Source organism: Apis florea, unplaced genomic scaffold, assembly GCF_048593485.1.
Source record: "Apis florea isolate Af1SG1 unplaced genomic scaffold, ASM4859348v1 contig_3170_pilon, whole genome shotgun sequence".
NCBI lineage: Eukaryota > Metazoa > Arthropoda > Insecta > Hymenoptera > Apidae > Apis > Apis florea.
The window spans coordinates 652365-679942 of record NW_028256714.1 but is presented as its reverse complement, the minus strand read 5'-3'; the positions used below and the strand labels follow the sequence as shown (position 1 = coordinate 679942).

The following is a 27578-nucleotide window of genomic DNA, read 5'->3' as shown; positions in this document are numbered from 1 at the left end:
AATTATATTAATAGAATTATATAAATTCATTGATTTTCTTCTTTATGCAATAAAAATAATATAGATTTACTTATAGTGAAAATAAATATAAATAAAAGTATTTAATAATTTTTAATAGAAGAATAATTGTTAATTTTATTAAAATATTTATATTATTTTTTCATACATTACAGTAAAAATATAATAATAAATTATTTAAAAAGAATATTCATCAAAAATATTTTTTTTTAATTAATTTTACTTAAAAATTATCTATATTAATTTTATTTAATTATATAGTTACATTTAATTCTTATAAAATTATCGTTAAATTAAAAAAAGGGAATAAAATAAATTCACTATAATAATTAACAATATTCTTTTAAAATTATACTAATTCAACAAATGCATTACCAATCATAGCTGTTTGTTTTGCATGATTTGCTAAGTTACTGTGTCCCGTATTTTATATTGGTGATTTGGAATTCAGATTTATTTGAAATTTTTAAAACAAATGAGAAATGTCTTTCATTCGGACACTTTGGAAATGTAATTTTGGTCCTCGACTTTTCAAAGTTTATGAAATAACTTGGATCGGACGTTTAGTAGAAGTATGTATTAAAAAGTGTATCAAATTTATTAGACCAGTGTATTTTAGGTTATGTCTATATCAATTTATTTCAGAAATCATATGAGCCTAATAGTTTAGAACGCTGGGGCGATCAAATCGTAATTTGTGTAAGTATTTTATTATAAAAAAATATATTGTGTTATAATTCTTTCTTAATAAAAGAAAGATTAATTTTAACTTATTAGCAATATTAATAATAAAAATTGAATCATTATCAATTTTATAATTCAAATTAATTAAACAATGGAAAATATTCAATGCAAAATAATATTGTTAATAAATTTATTTTAGTTTGCAGCAATTTGGTCTATAAGCCTTTATACAATTCCATTAGTGGCTATCTTTTTCTATCAACATAGTATTTCTATAACTGAGAATATTTCTTCTTTGAGTAAATTAGCAGCTGGTGCTAGTGCAATTTTCATTGCAGCATTAACTGCTCGAGGTTGTTCTAGAGCCACTAATCCAGTATATTTAAAATTCTTAAAAACACTCAATGAAGCAAATGCACATTATAATGCAGAAACAAAACAAGAACTTGATAAATATGAATTTGAGTTTTGGGCAAGACCTGTAGATTTTAAGATTAACGATATAGAAAGGTATATTTCTTTTTCCTTTATTACAAAATAACATATATTTATCTTTTTAAATTAACTTTCTAAATTTATTTTTATAAGAGATGCAACTAGAGAAAAGTTGACTTTAGAAAAAATTGCAGCCTCTAGTGGGCGCATAAAAAGGCAAACTGGTAAAGAATATATATTTACATTGCCTTGTAAGTTTTTATCATATATTGTAGCTCACACTTTTGCTATTAAGATGATATATCCTGGAAGTGTATCTGTTCTTAATTGGATATTTCGTAAGTTAAATGGATTATTATTAGAAACATATTATAAATTGTTAATAATATGTTATTTTTTTCTTAATAATATAATATAATATTAATATAGGATCTACACTTCTACAAGGAAGAATACATTTAATAAAGCATGGTGGGGAAAGGTACAAATTGTTAACTGCAGATAAAAATGAAATTGACACTATATTTATTGACCAACGTAACAAGTAATGTAAACGTTAATAACGTTTTTTTTTTCTAAATATATTATTTTATGATATTATCTTTATACATATATATATTAACTTTATAGAACAACAAATGGCAATGTATTAGTTATTACTTGTGAAGGAAATTGTGGATTTTATGAAACTGGTATTAAATCAACTCCAATGAATAAAGGATATTCCATATTGGGTTGGAATCATCCAGGATTTGGTTGTAGTACTGTAAGTATTATTTTTATATTAAACTTTATAATTTATTTGTACTGATACTTTGATGAGAAGAATTGCTATTACTTTATCATACTTTGTTTTAAATTGCAAAGATGAAATTTTGGTAATGTTGCAGTTAATATCAATTATATATTTAAATTAAATGTAATTGAAGTAATGGCAAGACTTCTCATTCAGTCAAACTATGATTGTAAAATGATAACAGTAAGACATGAAAATGACTACAAAGGGTGCGCCGTATCCTCTCCAAGAAGAAAATGCTATCGATTGTGTAATGCGTTTTGCGATCGATTACTTAACATTTCCTGAGGAACAAATAATTCTTTATGGTTGGAGTATTGGTGGATATACTGCGACATGGGCTGCTATGAATTATCCTTCTATACAAAGTTTGGTAAGATTACTCCATTATTTATTTTATATATTAATTTACATAAAATATTTCAAAAATAAAATTACTGTAGTGAAAAATTATAGTAAGATATTTTATAGGTATTAGATGCTACATTTGATGATGTACTTCCATTAGCTATTATGACCATGTCTTCATCATTAGAGGGTTTAGTACGGAACATTATTAGGGATCACTTTAATTTGAATATTGCTGAACAATTAAATAGGTATTATAATATTCACTATAATATTGAATAATATATACATACATAAATATATAAATGAACACACAATTTTATATTTAAATATCATATATTTATATTTAAAATTTTAATATATTGTATATTATATATAAACAAATCATTTTTGTTTTTTTTTTTTTTTTTTTTTTTAGATACAATGGCACAGTATTGCTTATACGAAGAACAGAAGATGAAGTAGTGTGTACACCTAGTGGTAATAGCTTATCAGGAAATCGAGGTAACATGTTGCTTACAAAATTTTTAATACGACGTTATCCAGAACTTTTTGCGGAAAATTCAGAATGTGCTGCGCTTTTAGCGAGATTTTTGTCTGCAGATATATCTACTAGAAGTAAGAAATCAATATTAAATATAAATTTTAAGTTAATCCTTCAATATTACATTGAAATAATATATTTTAATATTGATATTTACAGAATCAATAATTGAAACAGTGAACGTTGATGAAAAACAATGTTTAAATTTTGTTGCAAAGGATATAGAAAAGAATAATGGTATTATAAATTATCCTTCTATGCTTGGTCAAGACTGTGATTCTAAAATAAAACAACAGATCATTCTATTTCTGGTATGTAATTTTATAAAATTAACAGATGCATGAAATTATAATTATCTGGTATAAATAAAATTGATTTATATTTAGGCAACAATGTATATGAAGGATCAACCATCATCACATTGTACACCGTTAGCAGTGGATTTGTTTCAGCCTGGTTGGAATCCTACAACTGCAATGTCCATAACAGAATGAAAGTTCTGTGATATAATTGACTAAGAGCTTCATTCAAGATTCTTATTCTTATGATAATAGGAACTCTTAAGAGTCATAATTTTCGATGCATTTTACATTAAGTTTTACTAATAAGTGTTATTTATTCTATATGAATTTCAGTCTATTTTTTCAAAATGATACAAATATTATCAATTCCAAATTGATAAAAACATTACTTTTAATTATAATTTTTATATCCACTAACTAAAGTTCTAGTCTATTATAATTTCGGTATTTTATAATTTGGAAATTTGTATCTTCATTAATAATATGCACAATAATATAATTGTTTATATATAAACAAAACTTATAAAAATTTGATACAACACTTTTATTTTGGAAAATTCATAATTAACTCGTATCTTTACATTTGCAAAACATTTAAAAATAAATAGTTATATCAATATTTCATAAAAGAATTATATAAAAAATAATTCAATAATTATTACGTGCTTTGTATACGATCTAAAACAGTTTTAAGAGAATCTTTTGAATCTTGTAAAGAATCCATAACTTTTTTTTTGCTTATTCTTATTGGCTTTTCCAAAAAGAACTTTAACGTATTTCGCGTTTCTTGTAAAAAATAATCTTTTTGACTAACTATTTCTAATGCTTTAAAACATCCTTCTAAATTCCAATCAATTTTCCCACTGTTTTTATCTTCTGCCTGAAGTATAAGAAAATAATATTATTTTTTATCTGAAATATATATATACATATCTAAATTAACTATTATAAAATACTTACTTTTATTAAACCTAAGTTGACTAGCAAAGCGTTATTCCAAATAGAAACCTGGTCATTTTCAATTGCAAAAAAGCATAATTTTGAATATAATGCATCTGTAAGATTTTGAGCTCTTAATCTTACATCAACGTAACCACTTGTATTAAGTGCTGATACTTTCATAATTATTCTTGTATATTCTTCAATGAATTTTAATTCCGAAGATGTATCAGTATTTGACAAGTTCTAAAATGTAAAAAAAAAAAAAAAATTATTATTAAAAAGCATAATACAATATTCATTATAATATTATTAATATTATTTTAATTAAGTGTAATTACTTATTTACTTTGGCATAAGTTATAAAATCTTGTACTATATCATCTTGCAATAACAGTAAATTTTCTCCTGTTGGTGATTTTAAAAAATCTATAACAGATATTTTTGATCGTGTTATATTGCCATTTATAATTGTATCCTTATTAATATCTCTATTTTCTTTGCTTTCATTTTCACTTTCATCACTTTTTTCATCACTTTCTTCATCATTTTCCTCTTCATTTTCTTCCTCATCTTTGTCTTTATCTTCTTTATCACTTTCATCATCATCTAATGTACTTAGTGATCCAATTCTTTCAGAAATTGTAAGTGAATCACGCAAAATAGTACAGCCTTCTTTACCAAAATTATTTCCATCCAATTGTAGAGTTACCAAATGTTTTTTATCAGCCATAGCAAGAGCTATGGGATTGGCACCCTTTGTTTTTATTTCATTGTAACTTAAATTAAGTTCAGTGAGTGATGGATAACTACCTTCAACACCTAATGCTTCTGCTAAAACCATACTTCCTTGAGTTTTAAGTAAACAATCACCAAGATTAAGCTGTTCTAAATTTTTAAAATTTGGTAATGCCTTAGCAATTGCTTGAGCTCCTTTTAATCCAACAGTATTATCATTAAGATTTAAAATTCGTAAACCAGGATTATGTGATAATCCATTAGCAAGTGCTGTTATCCCTTCATAATAAATACCATTCTGAGGCATAGCAACTTCTTCTAAACTAGTTAATTTTTGGAAAACAGAGGCTAATGCTTTTGCACCTTCATTTTCCAATCTATTTCTTCCAGCAACAAATACTTTTAATGCTAAGGGAGGTGAGCCTAAAAAGAAGTTTTATTAGTTTACTTTATTAATAAAATTAATAATAATGAATTAAAAAATTAATAGTAATAAATCTTACCTGCTTCAAAACTATTATTATAACAATCTAATAATGCCTTTGCCAACATTTTTCCACCTGATATTCCAAGTCCATTGTTATCTAATCTTAACACACGAAGAGTATAACAAGAACTAGAAGTTAAGAAATTTGCTAATCCTTCAATCCCAATCGGACCAAAAGCATTATCACTTAAATCAAGTTCAAAAAGATGGGTACCAGCAGTACATAATGCAGAACCAAGATATTCAAGTGCTTTTGGTATTTCTGATTTTAAACGACCAGTAAACATATCTTTCCAAAGAGCACGTTTCATTAACGAACCATTTTCTTCCAATGCCTGAGCTACAGCTTTAGCAGCAAGTGGTCCTAAAGTATTGCCTTCCAAATCTAAATATTCCAGATTTGTACATGCTCGTATTGCTTTGACAATTTCCAACGCTAATTAAGCAAAAAATTAAATGTTTAATTCACATAACCTTAAAGTGTTTATGAATTGCATAATCTAAAAATTCAAGAATATAATAATAGATTCATGTTGAGATAAATAACTTACCATCTTCTTCAGTATCAAGCTTAAGTGATTTTTTTGCAAATGATACACCAATACTGGCATTATTTTGAGTAACATCTTGTAATTCAGTTCCAAGATCATTTAAATTAAATGAAGACATTGCTTATGTTATTTAAATATAATTATAAATTATAATAATGATATTTAAATATTTTTTTATTATGTAAAATATTAAATGATTAATGATATAAACACTATTTTTGATTATTAATAATCACCTAATCTCAAAACTCATTCATAATGTTGATATAAACGGAACATGACGCCACGCGTTAATAAACGCGGGAGAAATATACCAACTGTTAAAAAAAATTGATACATACGTACAACATACAAATATTTCATCTTTTATTCTTATTCATATATATTTTTAAATAGTTATTTGTGCTAGATTATATATATTTATATTATAGATTATATTTATTTTTTATGAAAATATGTAAAAAAGATATAATAGTAGCAATGTATAAAAATATATATGTAAATTTATTTTTTATTATCATTTTTTTATTTTTTTAGGATATTAAATTGTAGTAATGTTGACAATTAATATTACGACGATAATTTATATATATTTATAAAAGATTTCGATTACTAACAAACGCACATGCGTATGAACATGATTAAATCAATTTCGCGCCAAATATACTACTGTCACTGATCTATCTAATATTTGTTCATAGGCATACGCCCGCAGTTGCAGTTGCTACTGCACAGTCCGCACCCGTACGTTCGCGTAGTGCGTTTCAGAATACTATCTTTATTAAAACACCAACATATACACATACACATATAAGCAAAATCGAATTTTAAAAGTTGAGGAAAACTGCTGGTGATCAACGAGGTTTTATAGACGATAGACATTCGCTATTTGTGTTAATGTGGCCGCGTCAAATGAATGTGCAATTTATTAGTGGTTGTTTTGAGACTGGATTGTTACTCGATTAGAATGGTTGCAAGTGTCGCGCGCATCGCTGGCAACCCGTGCAGTGTTGTGCCAAAATAAATCGACGATAGTTATTCCTTGGGAGCTGCCAGTGGACGAATGTACTTCACTATTCGAGTCCGTTTGCTAGCGGCGGGACAAGCTATGTGGAATTGCGATTGCCCGCTCTTTTGTCTCTACGAAGACTATGGGTGTCATATCCCTTTGATGTGCATCCCGGTATTTTAAAAACGATCGTCTCTGCCAAGCGAAAGTGTTTTGCTTGGCTATTATCGTTTCTACATTCTGGATTTCGTTTTTTTTTATCCATTTGAATTATATTTAAAAAAAAAAGGCTGGAACAACGTATTTCATCATAGTGTTTTCAACAATTTTTATCCGCCCTGACGTGATTTGCCCGGTTTGCCCGCCACAGGACGGGTTATGTTTCCCACTTTCATCGGAATCTTAGGTGAGCTTTCATTTCCTTTCGTCATGAAGAGAAAGAATTATGATAAGATACTTTATGAATTTTTTTCTTTTCTTAATTATTACACTATACCACTAGGAAGATCGATGCTTACAATTGAGAGCTCTTGTCAATGACCCCAAGTTTAGCAACAGAATTATTTTCATTGTTTTTTTCCCTATTGTGTTACATTCTACATAAGGTATCAATGCACAGTCGTATTTATATTTATATTTGTGATTAGTATTATTGAAAATATTTTATTTTATCATATTTTTGAAAGATTTTCAAAACTTTTTATTTCTTTAGAATAAAATTCTTTTTGTGAATATTTATTTTAATTACTTAATGATAATTTTTATTTTATAATAAAGTACTAAAAATTATACATAAAAAAAGAAAACAAGAAAAAAACATAAATAAAATTATCTACAATTTATTAAATATATTATTCTGACTTTTTATAAATAAATAATTAAATATTATTAATAATACAAATATATATTTAAAAATTATTTTTATTAAAAATTAAAATTTAGTAAATGTTACTTTAAGAAATTGATTCAAAATCACTTTTTCTTGCTAGTAAATTTATTGCCATTAAAGAATAATTTTTCAAATATTTAATTGTAAATATTAATCATATAAACTTTAATTAAATTTTTATTAATATTTTTATATTATTATTAATTTTTAAAATAATTATCTTAAAATAATTTAAATAATATAAATTAGAAACTTAAGTTTTATATGTCTATAAAAAATATAAAATTTATAATGAAATAGAAAAATAAAATTATGCATCGTAAATATATAACTATCAGTATTTTGAATTAAATGTATTAAAATCATTTAAAATATACACTTATCTATGCATTTATTATAATAATAATAATTTATATTAATATTATATTTCTAAAACTCTTGTGTTAATGCATATTTATGATAATATTAAAATAAAAATTATTTTTTAATTTATATACATATTTGTCTTTACGATATAGATTATAATTATATAGCTATATTAATATTCACAGATTTAGATTTATTAATTATGTTTTTAGCTAAATGAAATATTCTGAATATGAAAAAAAAACATGTATTCCAGAGATCAAAAGAACATAATATCTCTCAATTATTCTTTTATTTTTTTAGACATTCAATCGTGGTGGGAGGTGCCAAGTATAGCACACTTCTGCTCATTATTTAGGGCTGCTTTCAATCTTCTGGACTTTGATATTGAGGTACCTACCTAAATGCTGATTCCTACGAGTAGGCATTGTACATGATATTTGTTAGTATATTGCTTTAGCTTTCAGGAAATTAAATATATTATGCTTCAGCTTTGTTTTTAAAAACTTGCATTTTTTATCATAATTACACTAATTCTTTTTTTATAAATTTTATAAATATATATATATTAATTATATATTATTGTAGGATCTCGAAGAAGCTTTATTAACAGATGGTGGAACTGAAGGACGTTTAGTACAGGAATTAATAGTCAGATTACTTGAAGGTTGTTTACCAAATGATACTCGCAATGACATCTCTACCTTTAACTATCAAATGTTTCTTCGTAGACTTTTTCGAAAGAAATGTCAGGTAAATTATTTTTTTTATTTTTATATTTTTAATTATATTTAAAAATTATATCTAATTTTATCTATGTATTATTAAAACAAAATTTTATTTCATATTGTATTTAGGAATACAAATGTGAGAATCCTTTTAATACAGATGTAGATTTTGAATTATTACCGCTTCGTCAAAAAGTAGAAATCTTACGTGCTCTTTGTGACTTCAGGCTTGACGCTGAAGACGTGGTATGTTTATTTAAAAAATGGATTGATTTAGAAATTTTGTTTATAAAGTTGGCATAGCGTATTAATATTTTCGTTTGTAAATTTTAGGAGCAATCATTAAATAATTTGGACTCGGATAGTCTGCGAGTCGAACCTTTAGGACATGATCGTAAGAATTCTGCCTATTGGTACTTTTACGGCACTCGATTATATAGGGAGGACTACATTGATATTTCTAACAGCATCTCACACAAACAGAAAAGTAAACCTAGGGATAAAAAACGTAAAAGACGACGAAGCAGAGTGGCGAAGGAGGAAGAGGAAGAGGAGGAGAAGAAGGAAGACAGTTTAATACGCAGAGAAGGAAAAGAAAGTGTTTGGCAGGTTGTCTGCTTTACTCAGCAGGATTGGAGTCGTCTAGTTGAAAAATTTCGTGATTCGGTAATTGTCCTATTAAACGAATTAATTATTTTATTCCTTAGATTCTGCTAACGATGTTATTATAATACTTAGGAGTACGATACCGAACGTAAACTTTACCGTACTCTATCCGAGGATTTCATGCCCGAAATCCCTAAACTTTTTGATTTAAAAGAAAAACAACAAAGACGCAAATTGTTACAACGTAATAGTTCACGTGTACTTCGAAGTCACGAACCTACGACACAGATGGAAACAGTCATGGTTAGATCGAAGATCAAAACTAAAACAAACAAAGGGAGTAAAAAGGGGACACAAAATTCAAAGAACGTTTATGTTAAAGAGGATACACCTCCGCCTTTACCTTCTCCGCCAGTTCAAAAGAAAGGACGGCAAACTAATAATTCGTTGGCTTCAGCTGTTGGTCAGATTGTGATTCATACCAGGGATGAAGTGGAAGGATTAGAAAAAAAGAAAGGGATTGGCAGCAATAGTGATGGAAATTATGTATCTTCTAATTATGGATATAAGTATGGTTACTCGTTTGGAATTGAGGAAGAAGAACGTCGCGTTGGAATGCACAAAGTTCTTGAAAGTCTCAAAGATCATGTGGATGCTTGGCCATTTATTGATCCTGTGGATGAAGAATATGCCCCAAGGTATTACAATTATATATATTATTATATTTTAAATTTGAAACTGATATTATTGTTATTATTATTTTATATAGATACTATAGCGTGGTACGAAAACCTATGGATCTTAGTACAATGGAAGAAAAACTTGAAAATAGTTTATATAAAAGTCTAAGTGAATTTAAACGTGATTTTCGACTGATAGTAGATAATTGTAGGCAATATAATGGCTCTGATAATGGTTAGTATTTTTTATTTTTAAAAATATTGTATATTGTATATTATTAATGATATATTATTTTCAAATTTAAATATATTTCTTTTTATTCTAGAGTATACAGAAATGGCATTTAATCTTAAGGAAGCATTTGATAAAGCAGTAAATCGTTATTTGGAATCCGAAACATCTAGCGATGAGGATCCCTCATCGCCGAAATCATTTCTTGCTACTCCGGCATCTCCATCGTGTCCTTCTCGTGTTTCATCGCCTCATCAAAATAGAAAACGATCGAAAAAATCTACGAAAAAATCGAAATCATATAAATCTGAAAGTAAAGGAAAATCCAAAACAAATGATAAAAATGACGAAGAAGAAAAACGAGGAAAAAATTATAAGCTTCCGAAGAAAAAGAGGGGAAAGAAAAAGAACAAAAGAGCAAAAGACGAAGAATCTGTAAATGAAGAAGAACAGGAAGAACAAGAGAGCGAAGATGCATTGTCTGAATCAAGTATTATAACATCAAAAAGAAGAAAACATGCTGATGGGAATAATTTATTATTAAAAACCAAAAAGCTAACATCCAAAGAATCAGAAGAGCTTAAGAAGATAGATAAAAAGATTAATAAAGATCGTCATCAACAAAAAAAAGAAATGGAAAATGTGCGGCCGATAAAAGAATCGAAAGAAAATAAGAAGAGAAAGGAAGATTTCGAAGAAGATTATGAACCCCTAGTCGTTGCAAAAAGTAAAAGTAGAAAGATCGAAAAGAAGGAACTGGAAGATACCGAAATATTTACAGATAATGCGAAGAAGAATAAAATGAAAAAAACTGAATCTCTTGAAGACGAAACAGTACCGGAAAAAGAAGAGAAAACACAGCATATTAAAGTTAAAAAAAATCGGAAAAAGGATAAAACGGGGTTGAAAATATTAAAATCTGATGAGAAATCTGAGAAAAATCGAGTTAAAGACAAAGAGAAAAAATCAAAACAAAAAAATGATGAACTTAAAAACGGAGAAATATCAAGTGAAATAGATTCCAAAGACATAGATCTAGAAAGTGATATAGATTCGAAAGAAACCCATACATCTAAGAAGATTTCCGCATTTATAGATGATAAAGACATAGAATCATTGGATGGTTTAAAAGATAAAATAAGTGAGAGACGACGAGAAGAAAAATTGAAAAATGAGAAAGAGAAACAAAAGAAAACTGGGAAGAATGATCTTCATAATATGTATTCAAAAAAAGTGCCTTCAAATGGTAGTACCTTTCACGACAGCGATAAAGCCAACGTAAAACGACCAAAGTTTAAAAAAGGAATAAAAGAAGAAAAAGTTCCTACCGAAGATTCCCTCATAACTCAAGACCAAGAAGTCACCGAGACTAAAAAAGTAAAAGTATCTCAATCAAAGCATACCAAAGGATTTGGAAAAGAAGAAAGCTCCATGCAAGCCTTGAATCAAGCAACAGAACAAACACTTCATGTAAGAATATTTTATGTTTCACGTTCAAATAATTGTAGTTATTATATAATGTTATATAATATTTTACACATAACTATATTTTATTTTATCTTACTTTTATCTTCGAATAGGATATCAACAAATGGCTCGATGACGCACCAAGACTTTCTGAATTTTCTTCAGGAAGCGATTCACCAATATTTCATTCTTCGTCCGTTGAATCTGGCCGATCAGGTCCAAAAGTAGAAGCACCTAGGAAACGACCAAGTTCTATTAAAATTTTTGGTCCTCACGGACCTACCAGACCAAAAAAAATTCAACGTACAATAGATCGTTTACAACCTGGAAAAAGTAAGGGAAATTTACTTTTAAAAAAACCATTAAATTTACCTAATGTTAATACCACTGAAACAGCGGTGCAGTTGACCAGCGATAATGATCAAACGAATAAGAATACAGATGAAGAACCGAAACTTAGTTTAGGAACAGTTTTGAAAAATGTAGATTCCATACAGTTAATTTGTAAGAGTTTAGTTTCCTCGCCCAATCCCAATTTTTCAAATGATGATGAAGAAGAAGATCACAATACTCTTCCTGCAATCCCGGTATCTAGTCTGAAAGAAGAAAACACATCAGGAATAACAACGACGCAAACAACTACGGTCATAGAAGAATCTAAAGATAATCAGTCTAACGTAAAGGACACGCAGAAACCCAAAGCAGCGACACCAAATTTGAGTGCTTGGTTCAAAGCGTTCGGAGCGCCAAAGTTAAAAAAGAAAGATGAAGAATCAGAGGATGGTATAACAAAAAAGGATGGTGAATTGCAGGAAGTGTTTTGTGGTAGACAAAGAAGAATGAGTACTGGTGGTAGTAGTGTAAGTGAATCTGTTTCGAGTTTTTCCCAAGAATCACCACCTGGACGTTCAGGTCGATCTCCACAAGGACAACCTATAATGGCTTCGATTGAGCCGCAAATTAGAGGAGCTGGATTCTATCAGGATGCTTTATCGACAGGAAGTAGCCCTTACAATAGTCCTTATTATGCCACACCACCAAGATACAGTGCTCAATTACCTCCCACTCCATCACCACAAAATCACCCTTTATCTCCAGCTTATCCATCATCATCGTACGAACAAGCGCCTCTCTACCAAATACCTGCCCAACAATCGCATCAAACGTTCCAGAAATCACCTCAGGAAAATTCTAGGGAAATATATCATCAATTGTCACCCACATTTCCTCAACGATCCCCGCAAACTAATTTCTCTCAGAATTCTACACAAAACGAAGCATACAATCAACAATTGTCTTCTAATCAAAATCAATCTCCGGTTTATTCACAGCATTCACCACAACCTATACAACAAGTATATCCGCAGCCTTCCCCTCAGCCACCACCGTCGAATTATTCACAACCATCTCCTCAGCAACCTTCCACTCCCAAATATTCACAAGTTTCTCCACAACAAAATGCCGCCAATTATTCACAGCCATCTCCGCAATCTGCCACTTATTCTCAATCTTCGCCTCAACAACCACATTCACCATATTCTCAAGCTTCTCCTCAAGCACCGCCAAATTATTCTCAATCGTCTCCACAACAGCAACATTCTCCATATGCACAATCTCCGCAACAATCGTCTGGATATTCTCAATTGTCCCCTCAACCACCATCAAATTATTCTCAACAATCGCCACAACCACCTACGAATTATTCTCAAACATCGCCTCAACCACCTTCTAATTATTCTCAAGCTTCACCTCAACCACCTTCCAATTATTCTCAATCATCACCTCAACCACCTTCTAATTATTCTCAACCATCACCTCAACCACCTTCCAATTATTCTCAACCATCACCTCAACCGCCTTCCAATTATTCTCAATCATCACCACAACCCCCTTCCAATTATACTCAATCGTCACCACAACCACCTTCAAATTATTCTCAACCATCACCTCAACCACCTTCGAATTACTCTCAGCCATCGCCTCAACCTCCTCCTGTGTATCCTCAACAATCTCAATCTTCAAATTTTTCACATCCATCGTCTCAGACACATTCTTCCAATTATGCGCAATCTTCGCCTCAATCACTCACAGCCGGTTATTCTCAACCATCTCCTCAACCACGAAATTATTCCCAACCATCACCTCAACAAATTCAAACGTTTCCTCAACATTCTCCACAAGCACCGCCCTCATATTCTCAACCTTCTCCGCAAAATGCATCTTATTCTCAATCATCTCCGCAACAAGCAGTTAAGTATTCTCAGCCTTCTCCTCAACAATCTACCAATTACTCGCACTCGATACACTCACCTCAAAAATCACAGAATTATTCTCAGATGTCTCCTCAGCAAGCACCACCAAGCAATTATTCTCAACCTTCACCATCACCTCAACAATCTCGTAACTATTCACAACCATCCCCATCTCCTCAACAGTCCCGTAACTATTCTCAGCCATCGCCATCTTCTCAGCAATCGCACAATTATTCTCAACCAGCGCCATCGCCTCAACAAACCCATACTTATTCCCAACCATCACCTCAACAGAAATCCATGTGCACATCACAGACATCGCAATCCTCACAACAACCCTCAAGTTATTCACAGCCGTCTCCACAGCAAAGTACAAATTACAGTTTACCGCAACCACACTCTAAAAGCGCAGAAGAATATCCGCAAACTGCCTCGACACCTTCGAATTACTCCCATGGATACAAGCAGAATCATCCTTATATTCAATCACCGGCATCATCGACGTTAAATGAAACAGAGCATCGAACGGATTATTTAAAATCTAGTAGCGCTGAAAAGTCATCAAACATAGAACAGCAAAGAAATTTTACCGTATCTTCGGAAGCTGCATCATTGAATTTGAATACAAATCATCAGATCTATCAATCGCCAAATCAATATCCGCCAACATTTGGAAATAATTATCCTAATATCGATCTTCAAAGATCTGTTTCAAGACACGGTGGTCAGGAACAATCGCAGCAATCATCTCAGGAACGGCCCAGTTTCACCGATCTCAGCAACTCTCTAAATGTTCAAAAATATGCTCAGCAACGATCGACTCAAGATCAATCGCAAATTTTAGCATTCCAGCAAAATTTGACACCACATGAATCTCTTTATCCTAGTGGTTTTCAATCATCTGGTTATTCGATGTCAAATTCCAGACCGGTGTATCCTAGTCCACATTATTTCGATGCTAATTCGAAGGCTGTCGCTAACAGCGGAACAGCGAATAGTTCGACCAGTAATTTGCCTCCTGTGAAGAAACGTATTTATAATGAATCATCCACAGAATCATCTCGTGGTTTGACGCAGGAGACCGCAGCAAGAACAACAGGTCAAGAGCAATTCGGATTCGATCCTATAATGGCATTGCCGCAACCAGATGCAGTTTCAGCTAGTCAATTTGACACTGCATTCGTCGGGAATTTGGCTGATTCCGTAGCAACAAATCCAGCATATGCTCGTTTAGGTCTAGGTTTGGTAGGTCGTACAGGTAAAGAGCAACAACAATTATTGAACATTCCTCGACCACCACCAACGAAACCGGAACATTTAACATACGCGCGTAATCCATCTTCTGGCGCTACAGAACTAGATTTAAATTTACTTCAAAGTTTGCAGACAGCAGCCGCGAAGAATACGCAAGGTATTTTATCGATGTCATCATCTCGTAGAAGTGGAGAGTCGTCTGTTAGTTCTACATCCACACCTGTAAAAACGAAAAAAAGTAGAAAGAGTAAACAACAACAAGAACAACAAAATGTAACGAGCGTTTCAGTGGTTAGTACAGAACCACAATCTGGTACAGGAATACCTGGTTTCCCACAATACACGGGAACATCCGCGGATTCTATAGGTCTGAAGAACACCACTATGGTCCCACCAACTGGGAGTGCCTTCAATTTTGCTGCGTCAACTAGCACCACAACTAGTTCACCTTTCTACGATAAAGACGCATCAGCAGCCGCTGCGGCATTTGCATTTTTGGATGAATTTCGAAATCCAAATAGTTATTACAGTATGGCGCTCAGGCAGCAACAACAACAGCAGCAACAACAAGTTCCACCGGTCACGGATGCCACGCAGCAAGCTTGCAACAAACTTAGCAATCAACCGCCAAGAAACTATCCGCCTCATCCTTTCCTTCATTCCGCTCAAAGACCAGCAGCTTATGGACCTCCAGTGTCGGCTTATGTCACGCCGCATGGCCCAAATTTAACGATGGACCCAACTGCTTATCAACAATACATTCATTCCTTGTATGCACTTCAACCGCCGCCCCATCATCATCGACCGTCCTGGCTTTAGCCGTTAAAATCTTTGTAATGGCTGTTTCGGAACATTTGTATGTGACATTTCGGTGGATGCATTATTCCTTTAAGAATCTGAATGAATGAATATTTAAAACGAGAGATATTGCTAATATAATAGCTTTCTTTTTTTATCTAATTGAGTTGTATTAATCTTAAAATAATGTTTTGTTTGTTCTCTTGAATGAGATGCAAAAGGAAATTTTATCAAAATATTATATAAAATGCGATTGTAAATATTATTCTATTTAATCTCGTCTCGCGCTGCAACAATAATAAAAATTTTCTTCCTTCTGAAACAAAAAAAAACACAGTACCGATGTTTTTCTGGTTTAATTGATAAGGACAAGGGTTTTCAAAATATATTATGGGATCATGGATTCTTTTTAATTTTTTTATATGACTCAAATAATTCATTTATCTTTTGTTAATGGACGCAATATAGTTTTCCAGACATTTGTTTTCTTTTTATTAATTTTTTTATTTTCTTTTTATTGTTATTATTATTTTTTTTTATTTCTTCGTTTTTTTTTTTTTTTTACGAAAAATTTCGGTATTGTATTTATAAAGATGGAAGAATGTTTTGATTATTTCTTGAGATGTTAATACATTAAACTCATAAACGTCAAACAGTAAAAAAAATACACGATCAAAAAATTTTGATCGTTTATTTTTTTTATATTTTTCCTCTTTTTTTTTTTGTAAATATTTTACTTATTGACTTATAAATAACGAATTTTTAAAGCTTTCTCTCTCTTTGAAATCAAAATTTTTCCACCGACTTGTCTTCCCCATTTTTCGCATTTGTTTCCTTTTTTTATCAAAAAATACGAATCTTTGACATTTTTACACGATATATTAGAAACAAAGTTTACCTTTAATAGGTAATCTATTATGTAGTTATATGTATATAAAGAATAAGCCTACTTTATGTAGGAATTTTTGATAGTTTTTCTAATGACTAGTCGACAACTTAGATATAAGTTCAGTCGCTAGTGCCGGAAGTAACCTTCTATCAAAAGTTCCTCTATCTATTGCGCTCTTAAAAATATTCTTTTTTTCTCAATCTGTCAAGATATGATTTATGCAATTTTTTTTAAGATAAAAAAATAATGGTTTGTTCATGACCATATTCGTAATTGTTTTACCTGTGGAAAATATGTTGCTTCCCTTTTTTTTTGTATTCAAAAATTGCTAGACATTCAAAAAATCTACGAAACTTATAATTTTCAAAAGAATTTTTGTATGATATGGAGCGCACTGTTGCTGGTGTATCTTATGTAGAGTTAGATTAAATTCGTAAGTTAGAAATTTGTTTCTTTGTATATAAAATTACATATCCTTCATAGACAATGTGCTCGATGTAAAGAAAGATCTGCAAGGTCAAAGGACATTGTAGAATCGTCCGCGAAGAAAAGAAAATAAACAACGGGAAATTATAGGATATAGCAAGAATGAAAGGTGTATGTACATCGTGTGTATGTGTCTGGTATGAATGTGTGTTGTATCTCATGAATGAGACAAAATAAAGTGTAATATGTACACCGCAATCATACATTAACCCACCTTATTGCTGAAAAAATAAAAAAGGAAGCGCGGTATATTAAAACTTATAAATATATACATATATATTGTAAATGTATATTGTAAATGTATCGATGAGACAGATTAAAGCACAGTTTGTTACAAACTTGTGTTCTATTTTTGAATATAATAGTTTATCTATTTCTTTATTTAATTTTTGTTATAATTATTTTATAAAGATATATATTTAAATTATAACAGACAATATTTCTATTATAAAAAATTTATAATTTAAGAAAGTGATAAATTATTAACATGTAATGATATCTTCTTATTTAATATATTTATATATCATTCTACAAAAAAGGATAAAATATTTTGTAACATTTGACACATTTTGTGTTGCTCTTTACAATTTAAATTATATTGACTAACGGTAATGTTTAATTTAATTACAATTCCTCTCGTTTAAATAGCGTTGCTGTCTAATTTCGTTCCAAATCGATAATGTCGCATGTGATATTTAATTACAATTCTTCTTAGCAATTAACCGCAGTAGCGCCGTTATCTAATTCCATTTTGAATCCATTTTGAATCGATAATGATGCATGTAACATGAAAATGCTAAAAAAAGCAGATGGCCCAAAGGCAAATTCTTAGAGCATGCATTGCATGTTACGTCTATTCTGTATTTCTTTTATGATCTATACTGTATTTTATCTGTATATAATATATTGTATAGTATCTTTCTACTGCAAATTAATAAATATAGTGGTATCTAATTCGTTCGATCATTTTAATAAAATTTTCAATTCAGTGAAAGTGTTAATTTTAATAAGAATTTGATAATCTGACTAATATTGCTGTAAATATTATTATATATATATTGTTATCGAAATCTATAATAATTCCTTATTGATTAACATTACATAGAAAATGTGCATTTAGAAATATTAGAAAAAAAATTAATTGCAATTTGGAAAAGTTTTTGGAACTAAATCATACCAAATTTATAATATATAATCATAGTAATTAATATAAATTAATATAAAAAATTTAATATCTATAAGTTTCTATTCAATGATATCTATATTTTATGATTAAGATAAAAAAAATTGCACATTCAGCAAGTGGGATTCGTATTTTTAATAAAAGGTAGTTCAATAAAGTAGTTCTGAACAACGTTTAGACTATTTATGAGATAATGTAAAAAATTTTTGTTATAAATATATTATATGTACAAAATCTTAAAACTTAAAAACTTAATTCTATTTATTTTATTATTAATGTAATAAATGTAATTTTTTATTACGTTTAAATATATGAAATAGTTTTAAAATGGTGTTAATTAATAATAATTGATATTAATTAATAATATTAATTAAGTAATTTTATTTACCTAAAGAAATATAAAAATTAAAATAATTTTTTAAAAATATATATTATTTGCAGGTGGTAATTTGTACTTATTTTTAATTTGTGATAAAATTCCAAAATGTTTGAAAATATAAATAACAGATTGCTACCAATAAAAGCACATTATTTTTTATTTAATGCAGGTAATATTATATTAATTAATTTTATTAAAATTTAAATATTGAATTTTGTAAAATGTGCAAAATTATTATATTTTTCATCTTTTAGCTACTGGACCAATAGTACCATTCTTACCAACAATAGCAAAACAATTAGGATTTTCTGGCTTTTTAGTAGGCACAATATATACAATATTACCAATTTCTGGTTTAATAGCAAAACCTTTATTTGGAGCATTGGCTGACAAATTTAAAATTCATAAAATATTATTTTTAATATTTCAAGTTATAGTTGCGATAGCTCTGTTCACAATATATTTTATACCTGAAATATACAATAAAGCAAATGTTTATCTTACTTGTAATGGTGAAGCAACTTTAGAAATGTGTTCAAAACATGGATTTTCTGATAAAATTATACAAGATGTAATAACAGAGTTTCACTTAAATGAATCATGTCAGGTATGATATTTTTATAATTTATAAACATTATTACATTTATAAACATTATTCTATATAATATATTTTAATCTTTTAATACATTATTATATTAATATTATTTTATATGATGGTATTTTTTTAGGTATCTTGTAAAGCCACAAAAGAAATTTATTTAGAAATCTGTTCATATTGGAAAGCATCTCATTTTTGTGAATTAGAAAATTCAAGTATCATTTTGGATACAGATACATTTAATTTTACTTTAACATTTGATATATTTCATGATTTCTATGTAAGAATTTTGCAAATAATTGCTTATAATAGTTTATTTATATTATTTATTTAAATATTTAAATTCTCTATTTTATAGATAAATAATTGTATGTATATACGTATTTCTACTGCTAAATTCTCAGATGGTGCAATATACAAACCAGCTTGTAAACATCATGTGAGAACATCATGTATAGCTACATGTTATAATAACCCAACCTTTAATCAACTATTGTATGAAATTGATGTTTCTGAGAATTCTATACAAAATTCAACATACCAATTTTATTCATTTTTGTGGGCAACTGTAATAAGTTGGATTGGAATGGCAGTTATAGTTAGCATAACTGATGCTATATGTTTTAATCTTCTTGGTTAGTAGCATATATGTTGTTTATTATTAAATATTTAATATTTTTTTATAATTATATATATTATAGGAAATGAAAGAAGAAATGAGTATGGAAAACAAAAAATGTGGGGTAGTATTGGTTTTGGTATTTTTGGAATAAGCGCAGGATATCTTGTAGATATATTTAGTGCAGGAAAGCTTCAAAAAGATTATACTTGTATATTTTATATTATGTTGATTATTATGATTTTTGATATTATTGTATCTACAACTTTAAGAAAGGTACAGTTTTTTAACATATATGATGTTAAAAATAGGTAGAAATTTAGATAGTACAGAAGTTTAATACTTCTTACTTATCAAAAGAATAAAAAATTGGCAGGTAATGGGAGAAAGCAGTATCATTACAGAAAAGTCCAGAATACTCTGAGGATGAACCTTCAATATTATTGGAACTATTCACCATCCTTAGGGAAGGCAATATTTTGGCATTTGGATGGTGGTGTATAGGAACTGGAATGTGTACTAGTGTAGTGTGGAATTTTCTATTTTGGTATACTGAAGACCTAGCAAAATCTAATTTTCAAATAACACATCTGAAAACTTTACAAGGCCTTTTGACTGGTGTACAGTGTTTTTTAGGAGAACTACCATTTAATTTCATCTCAGGAAATGTACTACGAAAATTAGGTCATGTGAATGTTATGAGTTTAGTTTTACTGATTTATGCAATTAGGTAAGTAATAAAATTTCTTTTAACTATTTCTAAATTTCTTTCTATTATTTGATTTATAATCATACTATTTTTATAGATTTATGGCATATAGTACTGTATCAAATCCATGGTGGTTTTTAATTATTGAAATACTTCATGGACCCACTGTAGGTCTTTGCTGGCCTACAATGGTATCATATGGTGATAAGATAACGCCATCTGGTACTAAAGCTACTATACAAGGATTTATTGGTGCTATATTTGAAGGAATTGGTTAGTAATATTAAATTAAAAAAAAAAAAAGATTAACTAATTATAACTTAATTCATAAATAAACAATATTTATACACTGATAATTATTTTCAGGAGTATCAAGTGGTAGTTTTATATGTGGATGGTTAATAGATACATATGGAGGTGTTATAACACTAAGGGCATTTTCAGTAGGTGCATTAATATGGTTACTTTGCTTCTGGCTCATTCAATTGTTATTACGAAAACTTAAGATATCACCGATACATACAGGTCATAATCGTGAGTAACGATTATGTGAATATATAAGTAATATTGACCAAAATAATTTTTGATATTTGATATTTAAAGAAATCTTTTTTAATTGAAGAAAAATATTTTTTCTTTGTTGATTTTTTTCCAGATTTGGCGAATTATGCTAATCCAGATGATGCAATTCTTATGACTATGAGTCGCGAATTACAAACTTATTAATAAAAGAAAAATGGCAGTGTTTTTTGTTATAGAAATTTGATATATTCATTGTTTGTTTACTTAGATATGATTTTAATTGAACAAGTAAAAAACATATTTTTCGTATTATCGGATATTTTAGATCTTAATATATTCGTGACTCATTTTTATAGGCAATTATTCAGTATTATGTATTGTAATTGTAAAAATCTTATTATGCTCTATAATATATACACTTTTTTTAAATTGAAGTAATTTTTTTCTTAATCCATTGAAGAAATTCATATATAAAAATGATGAATAAAATATATCTTAATAAAGGGAAGTAATACAAGGATGTGTTAACAGTTGAGACATATAAAATTGCTCACAAAATATCTCAACCATTTATTCATTGTGAATTCATTTTTTAAGAGTGAAATTATATCATGCTAGTAATTTTATTAATTACCAGTATATTTTCAATTATTTATCGAAATCACGCGATAATAATATTTTTATGAATTCTGCATAATATGTCGATAAAAAGCTACAAATAACTTTCTTCTGATTTAATACCACGTCACTGGATAACAGTTGTACGCGTGCAAAAAAGAATAACTGCATGCGAAAAGATATCAGATTTGCGTAGCGTTAGTCTTGTTTAGGATTTCGATTTTGACGAGATGGTGACGTAGCCTGACTTGGCACGGGTTCGACAATAGCTTGAAGATTAGGAATTTCGCCTGCGGTATCACAGCAGTCATTCATTATTATTCCAGTACTTGAATGAATAAAGGCAAGACTTCCCTCACTAGAAGAAGCTAAACTAGCTGACAATGGAGGTGATCTTTCTTTAGGTGATGCTGAAGATGCTAAATTGTTTACAGTAGTATTACTGCAAGTTGCTGATTCTAGTGTTCCATGAAATTCAAGTATACGGCTTTCAAGAAGAAGATTGATCTCAGCTTGTGCTTTATATTTTGATTCAACGGCTTCCAATTCGGCTTCGTGTTGATCTTTTGTTTCTTGTAAAAGTCGTTGAAGTTCTACAAGTTGCGCTTCTTTTCGCGCTTCTTTGTTTTCTAGTTCACTTAAACGTATTTTCAAAGCTTCTACAAAAGATGTTCGCGATTCCAATTGTCGTCGTAAATCTATTATAATATCATTAATATTTTATATTAGTTATTTATAATATATTTCTAAAATTAATTTTAAATAATTGAAATTTACTTACTAGTTAATTCTTCCGAATATGATTTTTGTATTTGTATTATTTCTTGCTTTGTCATTGGTGAAGGACCACTTGTACTTTCTTGTAATTTTACTTGTGCCTATATATATATATATAAAAATGAACTTGATATTATGTAAATATATATAAAATTTTTAAAAATATTACCTCTCTAAGTAGAAGAAATTTTTTCTGTATAATATCAAGATTACGTTCTAATTCTTTACTACGATTTGCAGCTTTTAAAGCTACTCTTAGTTGATGACCTGCATCAAACAGAGAAGCCTCCGTAGAACGAATTTGCCGTTCATAGTCTGCTACTTTTTTTTGTTCATTTTTTAACTCAAGTTCAACAGATTCAAGGCGATCCTTTATTATTTGATTTTGTCGCTGTTCTTCAATACACTGTATGTTATTAATTATATTATTATACAAATTTTTTTTAATAATAAAATCGATAAAATTAATAACATTTTCATTAATTTTACCTTAGTTTGCCAGTGGTGTAATGCATCTTTATATTGATCTTCAGTTTGACAAGCTTCTTTTTTATTACGATCTAATTCAATTTTTAAGCTTTCTACTTCTTTTTCCATTATTTTCAAACGATCAGTCTACGTGATAAGAATTTTGTATTTAACAATAATTAATTAAAAATGATATCAAATCTTATTTTGAATAAATAATTCCAACTGACCAAAGCATAATTATGTTCTTCTAATGCACGTGAATCCCTCAGTTTACCAAGAAGTCTTCGATTACGTTCAGCGTGAACTTCTCTACGCTGCCGTTCAAATTGGAGTTGCATTTGCATAAGCTGTAATAATTGATTTGCACATTCAATGTCAAATATATCTTCTTCTCCTATTTCATCTTCTCCATCATTTTCTTTTTTTTGTTTCTGTTTAATTGCATTAGTCCCTTTGAAGAAAAATATTTTATAAAATTTCTATTAACTAAAAATAAAATTTATTTTATTGAATTTTATTTTATATTAATCATTTTGTCACCATAATAGTTACCAGAATGCGTACAAGCTTCGACATATCGATCAAGCATTGCAGTTGGTGACAATCTAAGTTCTGTATCTTGAGATGAATGCTTTTGTAAATTCATTTCATTTTTTTGATCCAGAATTCCCAACAATAAATATTCATATGGAAGCAAATCGAAAGTTTGTGTTCCCGTTTCTTCTAATTTTTTTGTCGCTATTATTTTCATTATATCTCGTTTATCATCAATAATTTGTTTTTGAACTTTGATATCGGGACAAGATTTACTTTTTCTAATCTGTAAATATATATATATTTTATTGAAATGCTTTTTTGCTTTGTAAGAAATATTAAATAATATTGAATATTAAGTGATAAAAAAACCTCACTTTAAAAAGAGAATTCAAATTTAAATGCGTTGAAATTTGACTTGTTTGAGAATACAAACGAAGCTGATAAACTTTTTGAGACAAATCTGCAATAGCATTTTGCATTTTTTCATTATGATATTCTTGTTCACAATATTTTGAACTTTCTAATTTTCCAGTAGTTTGAGAGCTTACAATTTCTAAAACCTGCACAATAGAATGCTGTAGAAACATATATACCAATATTTGTTAATATACAATATTCTTACATACAAAAGTATATAAAATACAGAACCTCTTGATCTTCTTGCCAAGAATCGTTTTTCCCATTCTGTGTATTTATTTCTGAAAATTTTCCATCTTCATCGACGTTAATAGATGACTTTTGTTGAGCGATAGTTTGTCTATCTGCGATAATTTTACTTAGCTTGTGCGAAAAAAAACCATGTGCATTGTTCGCATTTCCACTTCCAATTAAAGAGCCAGACACAGACGGATTTAAAGGAATCGGTGTGGATGGTCGTGAATTTGAACCTACTGTACCATTACCAAATGCAGTAAGAGCGCGAACTGCGACAGAACCAGTAGGTACTTGCCTCGTTGATAACTTTCGTAAATCCTAAATAATAAAATTATAAACATAATTTCAATTTATTTTTTTCTTGGAAATTTTTAAACATACCTTAACAGGAGTTGTTTCTGGAGTGGCTTCAACTGCAGCTTCTGGTGGAGATGTACCACTTCTGTTATTATTAGGTGTTGATGGAGTAGATCGTTGTTCATGAGATGTAACTGGAAACTGAGGACTATGTGGTGGCACTGCCATACTTGGTGACCAAAATGTATCATCTTCACCATTACTGATTTCTGATGGTGCTATTCCTCCACTAATGTTTATTGGAGTATACATAGAAGAATAATCTGGAACATATATTAATAGTATAACTACATTCATAATTATATGTATATTTCTTTAATAAAACTTACAAACCTAAAGGTGGCGTAGAACGTGAATTTGTAGTACGAAATACTTCTTCTCGACATTTATCCAATGTAAAACGACCACATTCTGCCATAATATCATGATGCTCCATTTTTTTCCATCTAAAAAATAATAAAATATACAATAATTATGTCTTTTTATAATATAATATAATTTTTTTCTAAATTAGTATTTTTTGTAATAAAAAATACCTAGCAGCAGAAATCTCTGTATCCTTAGAAGCAGTAACAAGTAAAGGATGCATACGCACTGAATCTAACATTGGTCTAATTGTATGAGTAAAAGTAGCTAATTGATCTCGTTGAATGTACTGTTGTTTTAAATATGAAATAAAGTTACAAGGATACATGGCATATAATCTGTGAAATAAACTATATAGTCCAACCTACAAAAAATTTAAAAAATATTACTTATCTTCATTTATAAATAATATTAATCTATAATAAATATACTTACTTGCAAATGTAATAAATATAAATGATTTTTATCTATTGTCCCTGTTATTGTTTTTGAAGTAAAATGCATAGGAGATGAAAATATAGATGATGACTGATGATGATAATAAGAGGCCAATCGACCAAATACTTCAAAAATTTCTGAGAGATATGGCCCTAAAGCAGCAGGTAACATTGGCAATAACATTACTAAGAGTAAAAGTGCACTCATAAGAGATAATGTATCTGCTTCCATCTAAAATTGTAAAATTGATTGTTATTCAACAAATTTATTTATTTGTTAAAATTTAATTCTACCTTAAGTAACTTAAGTAAATCCCGAAATAAAGTATGACTTGCAAGCTTGTATAACCAAGTTGGCTGACGACGGGCAATATGACCTAATAAAGTAAGAGTTTGAATTCTTTGGCTGCTACTTCCAGATTTAGAAAGAGCTTCTGATAAACGATCTAAAAGATGCTTATCATGTGGATCACGAACACCAGCTAATACCTCAACAGCTCTTAAGGAATTCGTGGACAGATAATAATCAAAAAGACCATTTACCAACCAATTATCTTTTGCTGTAAAATTTTAAAAAACCATTAAAAGAAAAACAAAATTATTAAATATTTTTAAATTTATAACCTTACTTACTACTCAAAAAAAGTTCATGAAATACTTTTTTAATTTTTTCTACCTCCCCAAGTTTGTTGGATTCCAATAAATTAAACAGATCAACTATGCCTATTGAATTGATATTCATCTTGATAATGCTTATTCCAATATAGACAAATAATATTTATTCTGATCGTTTGATCATATAGTGGAAGTAGAAGTTAATTTATAAAACTTAGTTTTATCCATCTGTCATTTGTTATGTAAAATGAGCTTCATTAGAAGCAAAGAAAATCTTTAAATACCTATAATAGAAAAGAATAATATTCAGAAATTAAATTTATTAGATAAAAAAAAATAAATAAAAAAGGTTTTTAATTTCAATTATTACGAACTGTCAATTTTATAAATCGGCACATTAATTTTAATGTTATAATTTTATAATTAAATACACTTTATAAAAATAATTTTTAATTTTTTTAAAATTACAATTTTTTAGAGAATTTAAAGAATTTCATATATATAATTTCTTTATTATTAATGAATATTTCATTTTGTATGTATAAAAAAAATTGTCGGTTCGATTCTATGATACTCATAAAAAGGTCATTCAGAACGATGTCTGCAAAATATTTTTTGTAAATGCTGTTTGAACTTTTAAATAAAACATCAAATGCTAATTTTAATTATCAATACATCGATATGAATTAATGAATGAACTTACCCGAAATTCATCGAGTACTTCAAGCAATTTTATGAGTTCTATGGCGACTAGTACACCATCGCAGATATATCATAGACTGGTATGCATTGATGTTGCTACAATATGAGTAGCGCTATAATCGCTATATCGCTTAACAATTCCATTTACGTTCCAAAAACTATTAAAATTAACACTGATAGCTTCGTTTTTGTTATTTTGTAATAATTATCATAAATAAATCTGCTTATGTTGATATTAGTAAGTAATAATATTACAGAATTTATTTCTTATACATATACATACGCATTTATTTGTATAATGTAAAAATTATTAGTGAAGATTAAAAAATAATTTTAATTAAAGAAATTATAATAATAACGTATTAAAATATTTTTATAAAAAAACATTTATTTTTTTAATTCATTTGGAATAATATTCTAAGCGATCTTATAAAATTATTACAATTCATTCTCATATTTTAAATTTTATTTTTGAAACATGTATTTAGCTTTCACTAAATTTAGTTTTCAAACATAAGTAATGTAATCTTCTTTCT

At 28.8% G+C, this 27578-nt stretch overlaps 5 protein-coding genes across 13 annotated transcripts; 3 read left to right on the top strand and 2 right to left on the bottom strand.

The window, feature by feature from the left end:
- The first annotated feature begins 401 nt into the window (after nucleotides 1-401).
- LOC100871417 (phosphatidylserine lipase ABHD16A) lies at nucleotides 402-3656 on the top strand. Its single transcript, XM_012485454.3, has 11 exons — nucleotides 402-590; nucleotides 664-717; nucleotides 902-1212; nucleotides 1291-1475; nucleotides 1567-1681; nucleotides 1768-1903; nucleotides 2142-2306; nucleotides 2405-2532; nucleotides 2700-2899; nucleotides 2985-3136; nucleotides 3212-3656. The coding sequence occupies exons 1-11, from the start codon at nucleotides 501-503 to the stop codon at nucleotides 3317-3319; spliced, it is 1644 nt and encodes a 547-aa protein (XP_012340908.1). The 5' UTR covers nucleotides 402-500; the 3' UTR covers nucleotides 3320-3656.
- On the bottom strand, nucleotides 3657-6167 carry RanGAP (Ran GTPase activating protein). Its single transcript, XM_003692993.4, has 5 exons — nucleotides 5843-6167; nucleotides 5308-5727; nucleotides 4416-5227; nucleotides 4088-4312; nucleotides 3657-4007 (listed from the first exon to the last, which is right to left on the bottom strand). Exons 1-5 carry the CDS (start codon nucleotides 5958-5960, stop codon nucleotides 3786-3788), a joined length of 1797 nt encoding a protein of 598 aa, XP_003693041.4. The 5' UTR covers nucleotides 5961-6167; the 3' UTR covers nucleotides 3657-3785.
- Nucleotides 6138-17836, top strand: LOC100871185 (uncharacterized). 4 transcript variants are annotated; one of them, XM_031915904.2, is made up of 9 exons: nucleotides 6138-7257; nucleotides 8410-8498; nucleotides 8695-8859; nucleotides 8964-9080; nucleotides 9168-9500; nucleotides 9573-10138; nucleotides 10210-10355; nucleotides 10447-11822; nucleotides 11933-17836. In XM_031915904.2, exons 1-9 carry the CDS (start codon nucleotides 7230-7232, stop codon nucleotides 16142-16144), a joined length of 7032 nt encoding a protein of 2343 aa, XP_031771764.2. In that variant the 5' UTR covers nucleotides 6138-7229; the 3' UTR covers nucleotides 16145-17836. The 4 variants fall into 4 exon arrangements, with proteins under 4 accessions (XP_031771764.2, XP_086766072.1, XP_086766071.1 ...); XM_086909946.1 differs by lacking the exon at nucleotides 6138-7257 and adding an exon at nucleotides 7383-7456; XM_086909945.1 differs by lacking the exon at nucleotides 6138-7257 and having other exon boundaries at nucleotides 8432-8548.
- Nucleotides 17837-18317: 481 nt separating this feature from the next.
- On the top strand, nucleotides 18318-21942 carry Sugb (Sugar baby transporter). Of its 3 annotated transcripts, none has more exons than XM_086909952.1 (10): nucleotides 18318-18535; nucleotides 19123-19229; nucleotides 19315-19667; nucleotides 19789-19938; nucleotides 20017-20293; nucleotides 20360-20553; nucleotides 20682-21007; nucleotides 21084-21259; nucleotides 21353-21520; nucleotides 21642-21942. In XM_086909952.1, the coding sequence occupies exons 2-10, from the start codon at nucleotides 19166-19168 to the stop codon at nucleotides 21710-21712; spliced, it is 1779 nt and encodes a 592-aa protein (XP_086766078.1). In that variant the 5' UTR covers nucleotides 18318-18535; nucleotides 19123-19165; the 3' UTR covers nucleotides 21713-21942. The 3 variants fall into 3 exon arrangements, with proteins under 3 accessions (XP_086766078.1, XP_086766080.1, XP_086766079.1); XM_086909954.1 differs by having other exon boundaries at nucleotides 21353-21547; XM_086909953.1 differs by having other exon boundaries at nucleotides 18329-18825.
- Nucleotides 21943-22054: 112 nt separating this feature from the next.
- On the bottom strand, nucleotides 22055-27166 carry Tsc1 (tuberous sclerosis 1 protein hamartin). 4 transcript variants are annotated; one of them, XM_031915918.2, is made up of 15 exons: nucleotides 27044-27166; nucleotides 26359-26624; nucleotides 26020-26285; nucleotides 25724-25957; nucleotides 25459-25652; nucleotides 25256-25368; nucleotides 24947-25185; nucleotides 24560-24883; nucleotides 24286-24486; nucleotides 23927-24194; nucleotides 23602-23825; nucleotides 23393-23518; nucleotides 23073-23309; nucleotides 22908-23004; nucleotides 22055-22824 (listed from the first exon to the last, which is right to left on the bottom strand). In XM_031915918.2, exons 2-15 carry the CDS (start codon nucleotides 26465-26467, stop codon nucleotides 22325-22327), a joined length of 3132 nt encoding a protein of 1043 aa, XP_031771778.2. In that variant the 5' UTR covers nucleotides 26468-26624; nucleotides 27044-27166; the 3' UTR covers nucleotides 22055-22324. The 4 variants fall into 4 exon arrangements, with proteins under 4 accessions (XP_031771778.2, XP_086766074.1, XP_086766076.1 ...); XM_086909948.1 differs by having other exon boundaries at nucleotides 23939-24194; XM_086909950.1 differs by having other exon boundaries at nucleotides 24286-24471.
- Between the last annotated feature and the right edge of the window lie 412 nt (nucleotides 27167-27578).